General features: G+C 45.7%; 1 protein-coding gene across 1 annotated transcript in view; it reads left to right on the forward strand.

The window, feature by feature from the left end:
- DGKI (diacylglycerol kinase iota) overlaps nucleotides 1-17,945 on the forward strand; it is a gene marked incomplete at both ends in the record, with an annotated part of 275,825 nt that overhangs the window by 134,350 nt on the left and 123,530 nt on the right. The window contains 3 exons of the mRNA XM_083365474.1: nucleotides 4,299-4,355; nucleotides 5,823-5,888; nucleotides 8,383-8,454. Of these exons, the coding sequence (XP_083221600.1) occupies nucleotides 4,299-4,355; nucleotides 5,823-5,888; nucleotides 8,383-8,454 (195 nt within the window). The remainder of the gene's footprint in view (nucleotides 1-4,298; nucleotides 4,356-5,822; nucleotides 5,889-8,382; nucleotides 8,455-17,945) is intronic.

A 17,945-nucleotide genomic window follows, 5' to 3' on the forward strand; every position in this document is an offset into this window, starting at 1 on the left:
AGAATAACAGAGTTGGAAGGGACTTTTGAAGTCTTCTTGTCCAACCCCCTGCTTAAGCAGGAAACCCTATATCATTTCGGAAGAATGTTGTCCAATCTCTTCTTAAAAACTTCAATTGTTGGCACATTCACCACTTCTGGATGCAAGTTGTTCCACTGATTAATTGTTCTGTCAGGAGATTTCGCCTTTGCTTCTCTCTATGATCAGTTTCCATCCATTGTTTCTTGTCCTGCCTTCAGGTGCTTTGGAGAATAGCTTGACTCCCTCTTCTTTGTGGCAGCCCCTGAAATATTGGAATACTGCTATCATGTCACCCCTCACCCTTCTCTTCATTAAACTAGACATACCCAATTCCAGCAACTGGTCTTGATAGATCCCCTAATCATTTTTGTTGCTCTTCTCTGCACTCTTTCTAGAGCCTTAACATCTTTTTTATATCGTGGCGACCAAAACTGGATGCAGTATTCCAAATGTGGCCTTATCAAGGAATTATAAAATGGTATTAACACTTCATGTGATCTTGATTCTGTCCCTCTGTTAATGTAGCCTAGAACTGTGTTTTTTTTTGGCAGCTGAGCACACTGTTGGCTCATATTTAAGTGATCCAAGATCCCTCTCACAGTTACTACTATTGAGCCAGGTACCACCTATACCAGGGGTCAGCAACCTGAAACAGTGAAAGAGCCACTCGGAATCGGTTCCCTCCCAAAAGGAAAAACTGGGAGCCGCAAAAAATGTGTGAACATGCGCGTACATGCGCACATGCGCAGAACAGGGTTTGACTGAAGAGTGGAGCCAAGGCGAGATATGCACCTACCCTGCATATTTCAATTGATTGGTTGAACTTTTTTAGTCCCACCTTTTTGGGGGGGGACTGCACATGGCAGAGGACTGGGAGCCGCAGGGTTGCAGACCTGTGACCTATACTATACCAATGCATTTGGTTTTTCTTGCCTAAATGTTGAACCTTATTTTTTCCACCATTGAATTTTATTTTGTTACATAGCACCCAATGTTAAGATCCTTCTATATCTTAACCCTATCTTCTGGAGTGTTGGCTATTCCTACCAGTTAGGTGTCATCTACAAATCTGATGAGTGCTTCATCTATCCTCTCATCCAAATCATTGATGAAGATGTTGAAAAGTACTGGGCCTAAAGTAGAGCCTTGGGGTATCCCATTGCATACTCCATGTAGCTGTAGTTCCATTGAGGACCACACATTGAGTGTGCTTGGTCAGCCAATTATGAATCCATCTCGTGGTGATGCTGTCTAACCCACATTTTTCTATCTTATCAAGTAGCAGATTGTGGTCTATTTTATCAAATGCCCTACTGAAGTCCAAGTAAATTATATCAACAGTATTCCTCTGGTCCACTAATTTTGTCACTTTGTCAAAAATGCAATAAGGTTTGTCTGGCATGATCTGTTTTTGCAAACCTGTGTTGGTTTTTGGTTATGACTTTGTTTGTCTCTAGGTGTTTGCTGATTGGTTGCTTGATTATCTTTTCCAGAATCTTCCCAGGTATTGAGATGCAGCTGATAGGGCTGTAGTTTCGGGGATCTATTTTCTGTAGTTTCCTGGATCCATTTCCCCCCCCTAGCAAAAATAAAAATAAAAATCTATCAAGCTATTGGAAATGAAAAAGCAACACTTAAGGCAGATTATCAAAATCAGTACTTTGATCACTATACATATATATATTTACATTATAATTTTAGATGAATTTATAGTTAGGAGACTTAATGATGTTTTATTGTGTGAGCCACTTAAAGGTTGATAATGTGATTGGCTTACAAATAATTTTAAATAAACAGTTATTAATGGGTGAGGGTTTACTTACATTCTCTAGGAGCTCTATAAGTCTAGAACACTTAGGAATTTGATTTGTTTTTTTTCTCTGTTTTTAAGGATAACATGTTTTATTCTAATTTTGTTTAAGATTCTGTTCACTTCTCTTGTAAACTGTGTAAGCTGTGAGCTTCTCTGGGAGAAAGAAGAGTAAATGATTATAATAACCAATACTTAATTAATTTCTAAATTGCAAAACAGAATCAAATCTTAAATATTCATTCTCAAATGTGAAGAGAATTCAGAAGAAGATTAATTATATTTTCTCAGTCCTTGGCTTTGTGGTCTTTTGAGGATTGGGCTGAAAATAATTTATTTATATTTACTTTAATAACATTTAGCAAGAGACTACACATCTGCTATCTCATTCTCCTTTTCTTCTCTCTTCCAATAACATCTGGTAATATCACACATATGATGCAATGTTGGAATTTTTAATCTGCATTTCCAGGATTTTGTAAAAATAGTGATATTCATTACAAAGTACTTTGCATCACACATTCCTACTGATCCACTTATATTACCTGCAGGCATTTTATAAGCTATGGATCTTCCAATCTAATCTCAAAGGATTGTAATAGCCAATCCATTAAAAATACAGTGAAATGGTTAAAATAGAGTAGCTAAAAAGAGACAAAACCAAATAGAAAAATATTCAGTTAAAAGAGAATGTGCTAAAGAAAGGTAAGTCTTTCATCAGACACTGAAATCAAGTTAGATTCATTGGTAAATGTGACTTCCAATAGATAACATTATCCTGGTATGGAAGAGAATATCACATAGGACCTTTCTCCCCTTCAATTATTTTTTTTTAATCCCACATGAAACTTTACAGCCCCTTCATTGCTGTTTTGCCTGACCCCTGTTGTTGAAAGCTGGTGGCATGATTTCTTAACATTTTGAACAATTTTGTATGTTCCACCCAATGTCATTCTAAGGTTTGCAAACTATATTAAATGTTCTTCTGAGCCACCAAAACACTGTCCATTCCTGCTATTGTCCTACGGAATAGTATAGTTATAGTAGAGGGTGGTAATTCTTTATGTTTTTACTCACCACAAATGGATAAACTACCATGAGGTTTGCTAGCTGATAGATACATATTGATTGTGGTGTCTTTGGTACTCTTTGAGTGTGGTGGTTGTCTTGCAGATGCTTCATTGGCAAATTAGGTAACATCATTAATGCTACTAATGAAACATCTGCAAGAGAACCACCAAGCTCAGAGACCACCAAGAACTTCACAGTTCAACCTTGAGCTACAAATACTCTCTTCTATTGATTGACTCAAAGTCATTCAGGGGAGTATTTGAAGTTTTGTCCTCCCTATTGTACTCTTTTATCTTAACTATTACAGCATATAATATTTTCTGGAGAAAATCATCATGTTGCATTTGGAAAAGGTTTGAAATTTTTTGGGACTGGACTATGAGCCTCTTCCATTAAGCTGATGTTCCTATTACGCATACTATCCGTGTGTACCATCACATATTCGGGTAATGAAATATTCACGTGTCCTCCAGTCCATGTCTCTGACTATCATGCTTTGAACATATTACAAAAGAGGACACTACATTTATGCATGGAGGCATTCTCCATTCTCCATCCAGCTGGGAAATCTGGCTTCACACAGATGAGTGGTTTTTCCCATGTACGAGCTTGGCATCCCATTCCAGAAACTGGACAGGGCCACAGAGGCAAAAGCAGTGGAGTCAACTGGCACTGAGAAAAGATGAAGAATGCCCTTGTCATTCCCATTATATACACTTCTAGCTCAAAGTGTACCTCTGTAAGCATTGGTATGGTATATATACTGTATTGTACATCGAAAGAGAATGACAAGAGAGAAGTGTGTTTCTTCCCTTAGTGTTATTCCCACAAAATGCCATTTGAAATGATACTGAGAATTTCTATAGAGGAAGGATATTCTCACTCATGGTCTCTGAACATGGAGGGTGATAGAGGGAAGAGAATTAGTGCATTCGTTCCTTTCCTCTTTTTGTGCTCATTCTTTTAAAAATGCTTGGAGTGAGCTCTAAAGTTCAATACATTCAGTAGTCATTTTACACCTCCGTATATCTGTTTTCTGGCACTATGAGCATTTGAATCCTGGCAATATAAATGACATATCTTGAATTGCCTAGAAATGATTTGCAAATTACTTTGGGAATCTGCCATTGAAATGTAACTATCAAACTGAATGTGGTCCTCTGCTTTCTCATTAGCTTTCAGTACTTTATTTTGGCTTTCTGGCTCATTGCTTCTATTATCCCTAATACCAAATTTGAGCAAATAATAATTTGTAACATGGAGCCAAGTTAGTTTGGGGAATTATCATAGTCTGGAGTAATTTGTGAGGCTTGTTGTGGATTTTCTGCTAGATTGTTCTAGAGACAAATTGGTAATCATTACTGTTTGGTCTCTTGGTTTGCTTCCCTCCTGACAGATTAACTTCCGGTGCAAGCCAACTTTTCGAGAAGGCAGCTCCAGATCACCAAGAGAGGTGAGTGGCAGGAGACAGATTGTCTCTGAATGATACAGGTAGCCTTACCTGAATGACACTTATTACTAAGGAGTCTTGAGTGTGATGGAATGAAATAAGATGGATTCCCAGAAGGGAGGGGTGCATTCCAGAGGAGTAAGAGGCATCTCAATCTGAATATTATGTGTGACAGTGTCAGGCAAAAAGGATCAGGACCATTTGTTGAGTTTCAACACAGAAGATTTATTCAAGCCTATACACAAGAACCCAGTCAACTAAAGTTCAATACTAAATTGGTGCCAGATAAGGCTTAATGGAATTCAAGAGGGGTTGGACTTGGATCGTTTATGGCCATGTAAGGACTCTAAGCTGATGACATGCTTAACTCTGTCCCCCAGCTCTGCCTGCTTTTCTCCTACCATTTTAATAATTTCCAGAGTATATTGTAGATGCAGAGAGTAGAGTCCTCAGTCCAGGGGTGGGATTCAGCCAGTTCTCACCTCTTCAACAGAACCAGCAGCTAATTTTTTTTGCCTAGGCCCAGAATGGACTTCCAGAACTGGCTTCCACATAGAGAACTGGTTGTTCACATATTTGAATCTCACCACTGCCTCAGTCTGGTGAAATTTGGGCTATAGGTGTGAAAATAAGAAAGAACTCAGCTTGGAAGGATCACCACGTCATTCTTCGTTTTAGGCCTGAAAGTGATTGTCCAATAGCCCTGTGCAGGATGACTTTTGTTTTGATAAAGTGCTCTGTGCTATGGAAGTAAAATGAGTTTTCTCACTAAAACAAAAAGGAGACACATTGAACTCAGCCCATATAATTTTGTGCATTATGCAAATGCAGAATAGAGTTAATTCAGTAAGTGGATTAGGGGTATTGGGTAGGCATATTTGGCCGTAATAACTGGAAAGGACCGGAAAGTAAACATTTCACAGAAATAACCACAACGGATAAGTATGGGAGTTCTAATCCCACACACCTAAAAGGCATCAGATTTCAAAAGGTTAAACTAGGAAGTCCTGCGGCTTAGATCTAGCCTAAAAATTACAGTGGCTTTGAGAGTTATTAAAGATTGGAAGGTTCCAGGTTGCAGCCAGTTCTTTTCAGCCTCGTGGCAAGTTACTACTATAATTTTAATTTTTGCGGCTAGACTTAATTTAATTTTAATTTTAATTTTATATTGTATTGTTTTTAAATTTTGCCTTGTAAACCGCCCTGAGTCCTTTGGGAGTAGGGCGGTATATAAACCGAATTAATAAATAAATAAAATAAATAAAAAAGATCTCTTGGTATGCCTCAGAACATCTTATGAGCTATTACTCCTTTACTTATAATGCATGATTACATTTTGCCAGTGTGAGGCAATGTCTTCACCCTCTTATTACATATGAGTTGATCAAGGTTCTATAAATAGAGTTGGGGTTTGATTGGAGTGTATTTTAAATCAATTCTATTCCTCGGTTCTTTTTTCCTACTCTACAGAATTTCGTTCGACATCACTGGGTTCACAGAAGACGACAGGAAGGGAAATGTAAACAGTGTGGAAAGGTAGAAATAATGCAATCAAAATCTGTAAAAAAAGTAATTATAAGTTCTAGTCTTCGGGTGTCCTTTCTTCTAGCAATATAATAAACCTCTTTAAAAGTTTTTTGTTCTGCTTTTTCTGTTTTCCTGTTCATATATTAAAATTGAAGCCTGTACTGTAAATTTTAATGACTTCAGCTCATTTTTGCCATTCCTCCCTTCCCTACCAAATTTTGAAAGGAGTCCTCTGTCTGCCAGATACTTACCCACCTGTGTTACAGCTGTGACTGGGCTGCAAAAAATCAGATAAAAAAATAAGGTGACAGCAATGTTAGAATCTATATTTTTAATACCTCTTTACTGCTATCTAGTGGATGTTCAGATGTTTGCAACTCAGACATATTAGTCTTATCAGAGTACATAGATATTGTTTGTCTCACTCAAGAATTTTTTTTGGTTTAAGATTTAGAAATCTATGTAAACCTCTGATAGGATCTGAGCAAACTGATATTCAAAAATATCAACTTCTGGGACTTTTAAAAACTGCTTCCTTGTAAAGTCGTATTTAATGTTCTTTATTGCCCCAGTTCTCAATTTAGCAAATCTGAAAAAAGAAGAAGCAATTTGTCAGACATGCAGAAAAGAATAATGGCTCTATTATCTGCAAGCAGCAACTTTTATTTTTCACATCATTCATTCCTCTGAGAAGTCATTTTTTAAAATTATTACTTTTGTAATAAACTAGATAATTTCACCATCTTTCTCCTACTCTTAAAAAAGCTCAAATCTCTGATCCTCAAAATGTACCAGTTATACAGTTGATGCAGTTTCTGAACTGCATTCATTGAATTCCCCAAAACCAAACTTCTGTGTTAATATGAATTAACAGGAGATAATAGATTGTGTTGTCAGTGGTGGGATTCAGCCAGTTCGCACCACTTCGGCAGAACTGGCAGCTGATTTTTTGTTGCCCAGGGCCAGAATGGACTTCCAGAAGTGGCATTCACACAGACAACTGGTTGTTCACATATTTGAATCTCACCACTGTTATCTAGGGATAACAGCTAGAAGCTATAGATGAAGGTCTAAAAATATTTGCTGTGTACATGAGGTCCAAGATTAAAAACAACAATATGTCATTACTACTTGTTGTATCATGGCCAGTATCACAAATATCAAATATGGACATTTATCAGAAATCCTAAATCAATGAAGGAGATACTTCTAACAATGCAAACGTTATTATAAACAGTGCAACCATGATTGTTGTATGCTACCCAGAGTTGCTCTTGGTGTGATGGGCAGACATATAAATTTAATCAATAAATTAAATACATACATACATACATACATACATACATACATACATACATACAGTACATACATACATACATACCCACTTTGCACCAAGGTTTCAGCTTCTACCTTAGTATTCTAGTTTCCACACCCCATTTCTTCAGGATTAATATTGCTAATTGGGATTCTTTTCTTGATTTGTAGAACCATGACAGTGACCCTGAGTAAATCAAAAGTAGGACCTGCAGTTTGAGAACTTCTTGTTTTTGTTTTTGGTTCCTTGGTTGTTTGTTTCTGCCAAGGGATCTGAATGAAGCTATTTGGATTAGTTATAAATGATAAATTTTGGCACTGTGTTCTGGATAGCAGCATGTATATATAATGGTCCATTGGATTGTTTTTATATATATAAAGATTTAGTTACATGTCCATTGTGTAATCTCAGAGTATTCTATTTATTTATATTCATGCAGAGTTGCCTTGAACTGCAAGATGGATGGCAAAGAAATTTGATTGATGAATGAATGAATGAATGAATGAATAAATGAATGAATGAATGAATGAATGAATGAATAAATAAATAAATAAATAAATAAATAAATAAATAAATAAATAAATAAATAAGAGATTTCTAAAGCTTCTCATCTCACAATTTGTGACTCTGGGTGATATACAACAATCAAAATTAATAAATAAATATTTATAAAGGAAGAATTTTTATGCAAAACCAAAATAAGCAACCCCCACCCCCCATAATTCACACATGATTGAGGCTGGCAACAATAATATACACTCTCATCACATCCTCTACAGCAGCCTACAACCCAGAATTTAACTCTCAGCTAGATATACAGTATTATGTTCTATTAGAGTTACCGTGTATCTCACCTCTATCCAAAAGTTGATGGTTTGGTCTATATCAGCTCTAGGCTCAGGTTGGTAAAATATATTTTTTCCTATATTGAATATAGAACATTTAAGTATTCTATATTGAATAACAGTAAACTGTTATTTCAGAAATTTTGGAAGCCCTTAACCAGAGCATTTTGAGATGATTTTGGAAAGTAAAGGTATCATCAGTGAATACAGCTTTGACTTTGGCAGCTGTCATATATCATGTGACTATTAAAGCTAGGTGTTAGCCATTAACAGCCTCAATTATATCTGGGGAAAAAATATGTGAAATGTTAATTGGTGATGCAACAAACTCTTATGATTTCAGGGATTTCAACAAAAGTTCTCCTTTCACAGTAAAGAGATTGTGGCTATCAGCTGTTCATGGTGCAAGCAAGCGGTAAGTCATTTTCTCAAAGGGCTCCTGCAAATGTTAGCCTAGCTTTGATGCTGTGATTTCACACATAGCATCCCCATGAAACAAGAGCCCATGGGTGGACTCAATTCTGCTTTTCATCCCCCATTTCTTTCCTGTTATAGAAATATCGAAAACTGACAGCAGAAAAAGACCTAGTATGCCCATGGAGTCTGCCCTTTGAGTTTTTTTTAAAATTTTTAAAAATCTTTTTGCCAGATAATGGACATTTGTTTATCCCAAGCAGGCTAAATCACTGGAAGTTGGTTCCGAGCTTCCACTATTCTTTCTTTGAAGTAATATTTTTCTAACATTACTATTATACTTCCCTCCTGTCAGTTTGAGATTATGCCCCATGTTCTTGATTTTTGTTTAATATTAAAAATAACTGCCTACTAGAACCTTGTTTACATTCTGAATATATTTAAAGGTTTCAGCCACATCCCCCATTTTCCTTCTGTCCTCTATGTGTTATATATGTAAACAGTTCAATAATACTTCATCGACAAAGTATATAAACTAAGAAGCCGTCTGACAGGAAAACACGCGGGAACTTTGACAGCTGTCAAAGTTCCCCGCACAGCGCAGGCGCCACCACTGACAGCTCGCGGCTGTCAAACTCCGGACCATGAGGAAGCCTGAGCTGTCAAAGCGTCCACCGCACAGCGCAGGCGCAACCACTGACAGCTCGCGGCTGTCAAAACACCAACCATGCGGAAGCCGGAGCTGTCAAGAGAAGACGGCGCGGATTGGTCCCTGCTTGACACGGCGCCAAAATAAACACCTCTGATTGGTCCTCGCTTCCAGCTGCCGGCTATAAAAGCCGGACAAGTTATTCTATGTTTGCCTTGCTCTTAATAAACCTGTTGTTAACTAGCCTGTCGTCCTGAGTGGTCCTTAGGCTACTTCACTGGCGACGAGGATGGGATCGCTCCGGAGCTGAAGTCACGGCCGAGGAAGAAAGTTCCCGGCAAGAGCTGTCACGGAAGTTTTAACTTCCATCGGAGCAACCCAGGACCGGACGACATGGCAAACTTCGGCCGTGTGAGGGAATTTGACACCCGCCATCCCGAGAGATGGCAATCACACCTTGGCCAGGTCGAGGGATTCCTCCTCGTCAGTAAAATCACTGACGACAGAGCAAAGGCCGCCGCTCTGCTGTACATCAGCGGACCTCCTGTGTACGATGCAGCCGTCGGGTTGTTCAGCCCGGTGCCCATCACAGAAGTCTCCTACGCGGACCTGGTGGACCAGCTGAACAAGTACTACATGCCGGCTCGTTCAGAACTATACTGGCGGGTGCAATTCGCCCAAAAGAAACAACGGCCGGACGAGCCCGCCAACGAGTTCATCGCCGGGGTCCGACACGCCGCACGGAACTGCTGTTTCCCCGACCTGGAAGACCGCATCAGAGACCAGGTGGTGATCGGTCTGAGGGACGAGAGGCTACAGAAGAAACTAACTTCCAAACCCGACATGAGCCTGGCAGAGCTGACCAGAGAGATCATGGCTTACGAGCACAGCCACAAGAAGAAGCCGGCAAACACGACCCCAGAGAGCCCCGCGACCGTCTATCAAGAAAGCGCAACCTTCAGCGACAGCGGAGAGTCGGTGGATTTCACTGATGGAGAAGCCCTGCAGCGCAGGATGGAGCGCCGGCAACCGAGGAGAGGCGACCCGTCGGACCGCCGTAGGTCCAGGAACCCCCCTCCGCCGCCACCGCGTTACGAGCAACGAGCCGCCTGTGCCAGCTGCGGGGGCAATCATGCCCGAGGAAGCTGCCGCTTTAGAAACGCGAAATGCCACAATTGCGGGAAGACTGGCCACATCAAGCCGGTGTGCCGCAGCAAGGGCCGGGACAACATCAATGATGTGGAGGCAAATTCCCCAGGTAGGCCGGCTGCCCAGGCCAGCAGAGAAAACCCACCAGGGCCCCTGGTAGAGGCAATTGACAGGGTAAACAGCATAAGCTCCAAGGTTAAGATCTGGGTCAAAATTCAGGGGGTGCCCTGCCACATGGAAGTGGACTCAGGGTCAGCAGTCTCCTTAATTTCGCTAACAACATACCAGGAGATCTGTCAGCAAGGCCAAGAACAAATTCCCTTGAGACAAACCCAGGTACATCTAGCGGATTTCCAGAAAACCCCCATTCCTCTGGAAGGGAGAGCTAAGGTCGTAGTGCAGTACAAGGGGTTCAAGGGTCCCTTAGAGGTTTTAGTTACGCCGGGGAACCGTACTAACTTGATAGGGCTAAACTGGTTCGGCCCACTAGGTATCGCCTTAACGGGGGTAAATACCATTCAAGCACCCAGCCTGGAAGCCGTTTGCGACAAGTATGCCGACGTCTTCGATGGCACTTTAGGGAAATATACCGGTCCCCCCATTTCCTTGCAGCTAAACCCAGCAATCCAACCAATTAAAATAAGAGCTAGGAGGGTACCCTTTGCCCTTAAAGAAAAAATTGAAAATGAACTAGATCGCCTCATAGGACTTGGGGTGCTTGAGCCAACAGAGGGGGGAACCTGGGAGACCCCTATTGTCACCCCAATCAAACCTAATGGTGAGGTGAGAGTGTGCGCAGACTATAAGGCGACAATCAACCTAGCCCTCAGCCCCCATGCTTACCCGGTGCCAGCGGTAAGGGACGTATTTGCTTCCATCCGCTCTGGCGCCATTTTCGCCAAACTTGATCTCACGCAGGCGTATTTGCAACTGCCTGTCACTGACGACACCGCGGAAGCTCAGACTATTGTCACCCACCGCGGTGCCTTTAAAGTAAAAAGGCTCCAATTTGGCATATCGGCAGCCCCGGGTATCTTCCAGGGTATCATGGAGAAGACCCTGAAGGGAATACCCGGGGTCTGCCCCTATTTCGACGATGTTCTCATCGCCGGGGAAAACGAAGCTAGTCTAGCTGACAGGCTGTCAGCTGTGCTGAGCCGGCTCAGAGAAGCCGGCCTCAAACTTAAGCGTGAAAAGTGCTCTATTGGAGTCACATCTACAGAATTCCTAGGGTACAAAATTGATAGCCAGGGCATTCACCCCACCACTGAAAAACTAAAGGCTATTCAAACCGCACCCAGCCCTAGGAATAAGCAAGAGCTTCAATCCTTTTTAGGACTATTAAACTTTTACCATGCCTTCATCCCCCATAAAGCCACCATTGCGGAACCTCTGCATAGGCTCCTGGACAAGGGCACAGCTTGGTCCTGGACCAAGGAACATGAAAATAGTTTCCAATCGTTAAAAAAGATTATTTGTCACAGCTCAACTATTACCCTTTTCAGGGAAGACACCCCAATATGCATCGCTTGTGATGCCTCTCCCTATGGAATCGGGGCTGTGTTAAGTCACTTATTCAAGGACGGTACACAAAGACCCATAGCATTCTATTCACGCACTCTGACCAAAGCTGAAAGAAACTACGCACAAAGCTACGCATGCCCAAGATGGAGGACGCGCTCGGCTGAGCTCCGCGAGCTCCAGCTGATAGGCGTCCCCTGGGAGCCCCTCACAAGCCTTATGGCTTGCTGGGATGGGATTGGGGTTTGTTGTGGGGCAGTGTGACAACGCGGAGGCTGTTGAAGCCAGCAGCGGATTTGAGCTGTTTGAACGACCGGCTGCCGGCTGCTGGCCCTGCTACCTACCAGCTGTTTCCTCCCGCCGTTTCTTGCTTTCTCTGGAGCGTTCGGGCTGCTTGTGTCTGGCGCGGCGCTCCCCGCCGCTTTCGGGCCGTCCGGGCCACTTTGCTTGTTCTCGGACCGGCTCGAGCTGCTGGGGAGGATGCCTGTCGGTGAGGGGTGCACCCGTGAGGTCCGCTGGGCTGTCCGGTCGGCGGCGGTGAAGATGGCGGCGACGGCGTGGGCGTCGGCCTTGGCTCAAGTAGTAGCCTGCATGACGATGCCTGTCGGTGAGGGGTGCGCCCGTGAGGTCCGCTGGGCTGTCCGGTCGGCGGCGGTGAAGATGGCGGCGACGGCGTGGGCGTCGGCCTTGGCTCGAGTAGTAGCCTGCACGACGATGCCTGTCGGTGAGGGGTGCGCTCGTGAGGTCCGCTGGGCTGTCCGGTCGGCGGCGGTGAAGATGGCGGCGACGGCGTGGGCGTCGGCCTTGGCGCGAGTGGCAGCCTGCACGACGATTTGTTTGGGCCGCGCTCGGCGGTGGTGGCGATGGCGGCGGCGGCCCGGCTTTGGTGGTGACAGGGACGATGATATGCTCCGGACGCTCGGGGATTCATCAGCTGGCTTTAGGGCCATTTTTGTTTGTGCCGGCGTTCTGAGACTGTCGCCGGCACAAACAAAAATGGCCCTAAAGCCAGCTGTCGCGGGGGCCGGCTGCTGACTCTGGTGCCTTTGGGCTTTTGATCTTTTCGCCGGCGGCGGGACTTCCATGTGGCCCCAAGCCGCCTTGGTCCGCTTTGGTGGTGGTGTCGCCCTCGGGCCGTTTTGGCGGTGGAGAGGGTGACTATTATTACTCACCTTGGCGACGATGGTGGACCTATTCTCTTGCTTCAGGCCGCCTCTTATGGCGACGGCGTCTTCGGACCGCTTGGCTGGCGAAGAAGACGACCGGGAGTCATCTTACCGGAGCAAGGACGACATGGGGCTCCTGCATCGTGTATCATCTTTGGACTGCTTTTGCAGTGACGCCGGTGATTTAGACTACTTTTACTCTGGCCTGCCTATCCTCCTTGCCTTGGACACACTTTTTACCATCTGCCTACCTATCCTCTCCCCTCTCCCTTTGGACTTTCGACATACCTGGGTATCGGCCACGGTGGGAGAGTGGCTGGACTTTTCCATCTGCAACCACATAGAGGTGGGAGCTCTATGGGTTTGCCTAATCAGAGGATATCTGGTCCACCCCCAGGAACGGAGCCTCTACCCGTTGTGAGAGAACGGGCTGCGGCCTGTCTTGGGGGCCACCCAACTGAGTGGCAGTGAAGTTGGGTGGATCCAGGTTTCTGTCATGTTCAATCCTCCCATGGACAACTAGGGATGCCTATCCTGGACTGTTTGGACTTTTATACTTATGCGGCAATATACGAGTATGCGTTTGTACGCCCTCAGGGGTGCCCCCCTCTCCTGGGTGCGACCTGCCTCCTTAAATGTTGATGGCCTTGATGACGGGCCCGAGTTTTGGGTCTCTGAGAGATGGCTGGGCAGGGGCAGGGGCTATCCATGTAATTCTAGGAAGCCTCTGATTATTTTTTTATCCAAATTTTTTATAAGGTTAGGGAGCGGGGTGGGAGATAGTGGTGGTTTGGCTATGGGGGGTGGCCGATCTACCATGGTTCAGACCAGCCTTGGGTCTGATGGCACGGGGGGAGAACGGGGTGGCGTTGTCGCCGGGGCTCATGAGCGGGTCGTGGGATTATCAATTCCCACGACGGGGAAAGGCAGCAGGCGGATAGACAGGGGGCCGTATCGTTACCGGGAGGGCCGTCCCCGCTATTTGCAAGCGGTGAGGCGCTCCGACCCTCTGCTTCTTCCCCGAGGTTCCGGGAGCGAGGATGTGCAGCCTCCTGAGCTCCGGCTGGTGTACCTGAATGCCAGGTCCGTGGTTAATAAAGCTCCCCTCGTTAGGGATTTAGTTGAGGGTGAGCAGGCGGACCTGGCTTGCATCACGGAGACTTGGTTGGGCCCAGAGGGTGGGGTCCCTTTGGTTGACCTCTGCCCACCAGGCTTCCGGGTGCTGCACCGGCCAAGAGCTCAAGGTAGGGGTGGGGGAGTGGCGGTTATTATTAGGGAGACCTTATGTCCGCGGGAGACCACCGTTTCTCAGATAGTCGGGTGTGAGTCTCTCTTTGTGAGATTTGGTTCTGGGGCGCAGTTGGGTTTGCTGCTGACGTACATTTCGCCTAGTCGTGCAGCGGCAGCCCTGCCCGAGCTGCTTGATATCCTCTCAGGGTTGGTGGTTGAGTTTCCCAAACTTATAGTTTTGGGAGACTTCAATCTACCATCCCTGGGAGGCTCATCTGAGCTAGCTCGGGAGTTCATGGCTTCCATGACGGCCATGGACCTGACGCAAGTAATTTCTGAACCAACTCATGAGGGAGGCCACACTCTTGACCTGATTTTTTTATCTAGACGGTGGTTGGATGATCTTGGTGGGGGCTCTCCATTTATTATGCCCCTGTCATGGACCGATCATCATCTCCTGCGGATGGTCTTCCGTTTTGCCACCCCCCGCCGTGGGGATACGGAACCAATTAGATGGTACCGCCCCAGACGCTTAATGGATCCTGATAGATTCCAAGCGGCGCTGGGGTCCCCACCTGCCTCCATTGCTCACAGCTCGGCGGATGCCTTAGTGGAAACCTGGGAAAGGGCAGCCACTGAGGCACTTGACCGGGTTGTACCCTTGCGGCCCCTGACCCGGCGCAGATCCCAGCGAGCTCCATGGTTCTCCGCAGAGCTCCGGGAGATGAAGCGTCGGAAACGGGGCCTAGAGAGCTGTTGGAGGTCGAGCCGATCCGAACCCGACCGGTTGCGGTTAAGAACCTATATTAGGTCTTATCTCGCAGCGATGAGGGTGGCGAGGTGTAATTACTTCTCTACCCTCATTGCGTCCGCAGATAATCGCCCGGCCGCCCTGTTTAGGGTGACTTGCTCGCTCCTTAATCAGGAGGTGAGGGAGGATCCCTTGCAGGGTCGTGCTGAGGAATTTAGTCAACATCTGTCGGATAAAATCGCTCGGATTCGGACCGGTTTGGACTCCAGCTGGGCAGAGTCAGGCGATCAGGACACGGACGGTCTTGTCAATGTTATCTGGGAAGAGTTTGATTCTGTGACCCCTGATGAAGTGGACAGGATTATGGGGAGGCTGAGCTCCTCCACATGTTTGTTGGATCCGTGCCCTTCCTGGCTGGTTTATGCAGCTAGGGAGAGGACACGAGGCTGGCTCCAGGTGGTTATATCTGCTTCTTTGAGTGAGGGTTATTTCCCCACCGTCTTGAAGGAGGCGGTGGTGAGACCTCTCCTCAAGAAGCCTGCCTTGGACCCAGCTGTATTGAACAACTTTCGTCCAGTCTCCAACCTTCGCTTTCTTGCGAAGGTTGTTGAGAGTGTGGTGGCGCATCAGCTCCCTCTGGTCCTGGATGAAGCGGATTATCTGGACCCCTACCAATCGGGTTTCAGGCCCGGGTACAGCACGGAGACGGCATTGGTCGCTCTGGTGAATGATCTCTGGAGGGCTCGAGACAGGGGATATTCCTCTGTCCTAGTCCTATTAGACCTCTCGGCGGCTTTCGATACCATCGACCATGGTATCTTGCTGCGGCGTCTCAGGGGATTGGGAGTGGGAGGCACGGTTCTTCGGTGGTTCTCCTCCTATCTCCTGGGACGTTCGCAGTCGGTGTTGGCAGGGGGGCAGAGATCGGCCCCTAGGTCTCTCGTTTGTGGAGTTCCTCAGGGGTCGGTTCTCTCGCCTCTCCTGTTCAACATCTACATGAAACCGCTGGGTGAGATCATTCGTGGTTTTGGAGTTGGGTATCATCAATATGCCGATGATACCCAACTTTTCTTTTCGACCCCAAACCACCCCAGTGATGCCCTCGCTGTGATGTCCCGTTGCCTGGAGGCGGTTCGGGTCTGGATGGGGAGGAACAGACTTCAGCTCAACCCTGACAAGACTGAGTGGCTGTGCATTCCGGCATCCCGGGACATTCAAAATGTTCCATCTCTTTCTATGGGGGGTGAGCTCTTACCCCCCGTGGATAGGGCTCGCAACTTGGGAGTCCTCCTATATTCACGGCTTACCCTAGAAGATCATGTAGTGGCCGTGACTAGGGGGGCTTTTGCCCAGGTTCGCCTGGTGCGCCAGTTGCGGCCCTATCTGGACCGGGATGCCCTGTGCACGGTCACTCATGCGCTCGTGACCTCTCGCCTTGACTACTGTAATGCTCTCTACATGGGGCTTCCCTTGAAGACCACTCGGAGGCTCCAACTGGTACAGAATGCGGCCGCGAGAGTTGTCTTGGGAGTTTCCCGGTACTCCCATGTTACACCTTTGCTCCGCGAGCTGCATTGGTTACCAGTTGTCTTCCGGGTGAGGTTCAAGGTCTTGGTTATGATCTTTAAGTCCCTACATGGCATGGGTCCGGGGTACCTCGGGGACCACCTGCTGCCGGCTTCAACTCCCCTCCGCCCTGTGCGTTCCCACAGAGAGGGCCTCCTCAGGGTGCCTCCGGTCAGGGAATGCCGACTGGCGGCCCCCAGGGGGAGAGCCTTCTCTGTGGGTGCCCCGGCTTTGTGGAACCAACTGCCGGTGGAGCTCCGGACGGCATCGGACCTCCGAACTTTCCGTCGTGGTCTGAAGACCCATTTGTTTGAATTGGCCGGTCTGGCCTGATGGGGGAGCTGGGTTTTAAATTGTTATTTTAGATTGTATTATTGTTTTTTAATTGGGCATTGATTTAATCTCTGTTTTAACTTTTGTATAGTATTGTATTTTTATTTATATGCCCTGTGAACCGCCCTGAGTCCCCAGGGAGAAGGGCGGTATATAAATTAAATAAAACGTAAAACGTAAACGTAAACGTAAATAGACAGGGAAGCCCTAGCGATAGTAGCAGGGGTCAAAAAATTTCACGACTACTTGTATGGAAGACCATTTACTATAATTACGGATCACAAACCCCTGTTAGGCATATTCACCTGGAATAAAACTACTCCACAAATTCTCTCTCCGAGAATATTACGATGGTCAACATTCTTAGCAGCCTATTCCTATCAACTAATACATAAGCCAGGTAAAGAATTGGGACACGCTGACTGCCTCAGCAGACTACCCATGCAAAACATAGACTCAGACCCAGCCCCTGCCGGTCAGATTTTAGCAATCTCCCAACTCCCAGAATGCCCCTTGACTGCAAACATTATAGCCAGTAATTCAGCTAAAGATAAAATACTTACCAGAGTCCTCAAATGGGCCACAACAGGGTGGCCAGCTCAAAACCCACAACCCCAATTCCAACCATATTTTAACAGGAAAAATGAGATCTCAACACATAGAGGATGCCTGCTGTGGGGAAATAGGGTCATCATACCAGAGAAAAACATAGACCAAACATTACACATTTTACATGAAGGACACCCAGGCATTGTAAAGATGAAGGCGATGGCTAGAAGTTATGTGTGGTGACCAGGCATAGATAAACAAATAGAAAAGTATGTGGGTGGGTGTTATACCTGTCAAGCGACCAGGAACGAGCCACCCCAAGCGCCAATCCATAAATGGGAAACTACAAGGAACCCTTGGTCACGTATACATATAGATTTTGCAGGACCTATCCAGGGCCAAAGTTTCTTAATTGTAGTGGACAGCCATTCTAAATGGCTGGAAGTCACTCCCCTTAGAAAAACAACGTCCGAAGCCACTATTCAAGCCTTACGAAAAATATTCGCTACCCACGGCCTTCCAGACACCATAGTTTCAGACAACGGACCTCAATTCACCTCTCGTGAATTTCAGATGTT

This window comes from Vipera ursinii (assembly GCF_947247035.1).
Source record: "Vipera ursinii genome assembly, chromosome: 6".
Classification (NCBI taxonomy): Eukaryota; Metazoa; Chordata; class Lepidosauria; order Squamata; family Viperidae; genus Vipera; species Vipera ursinii.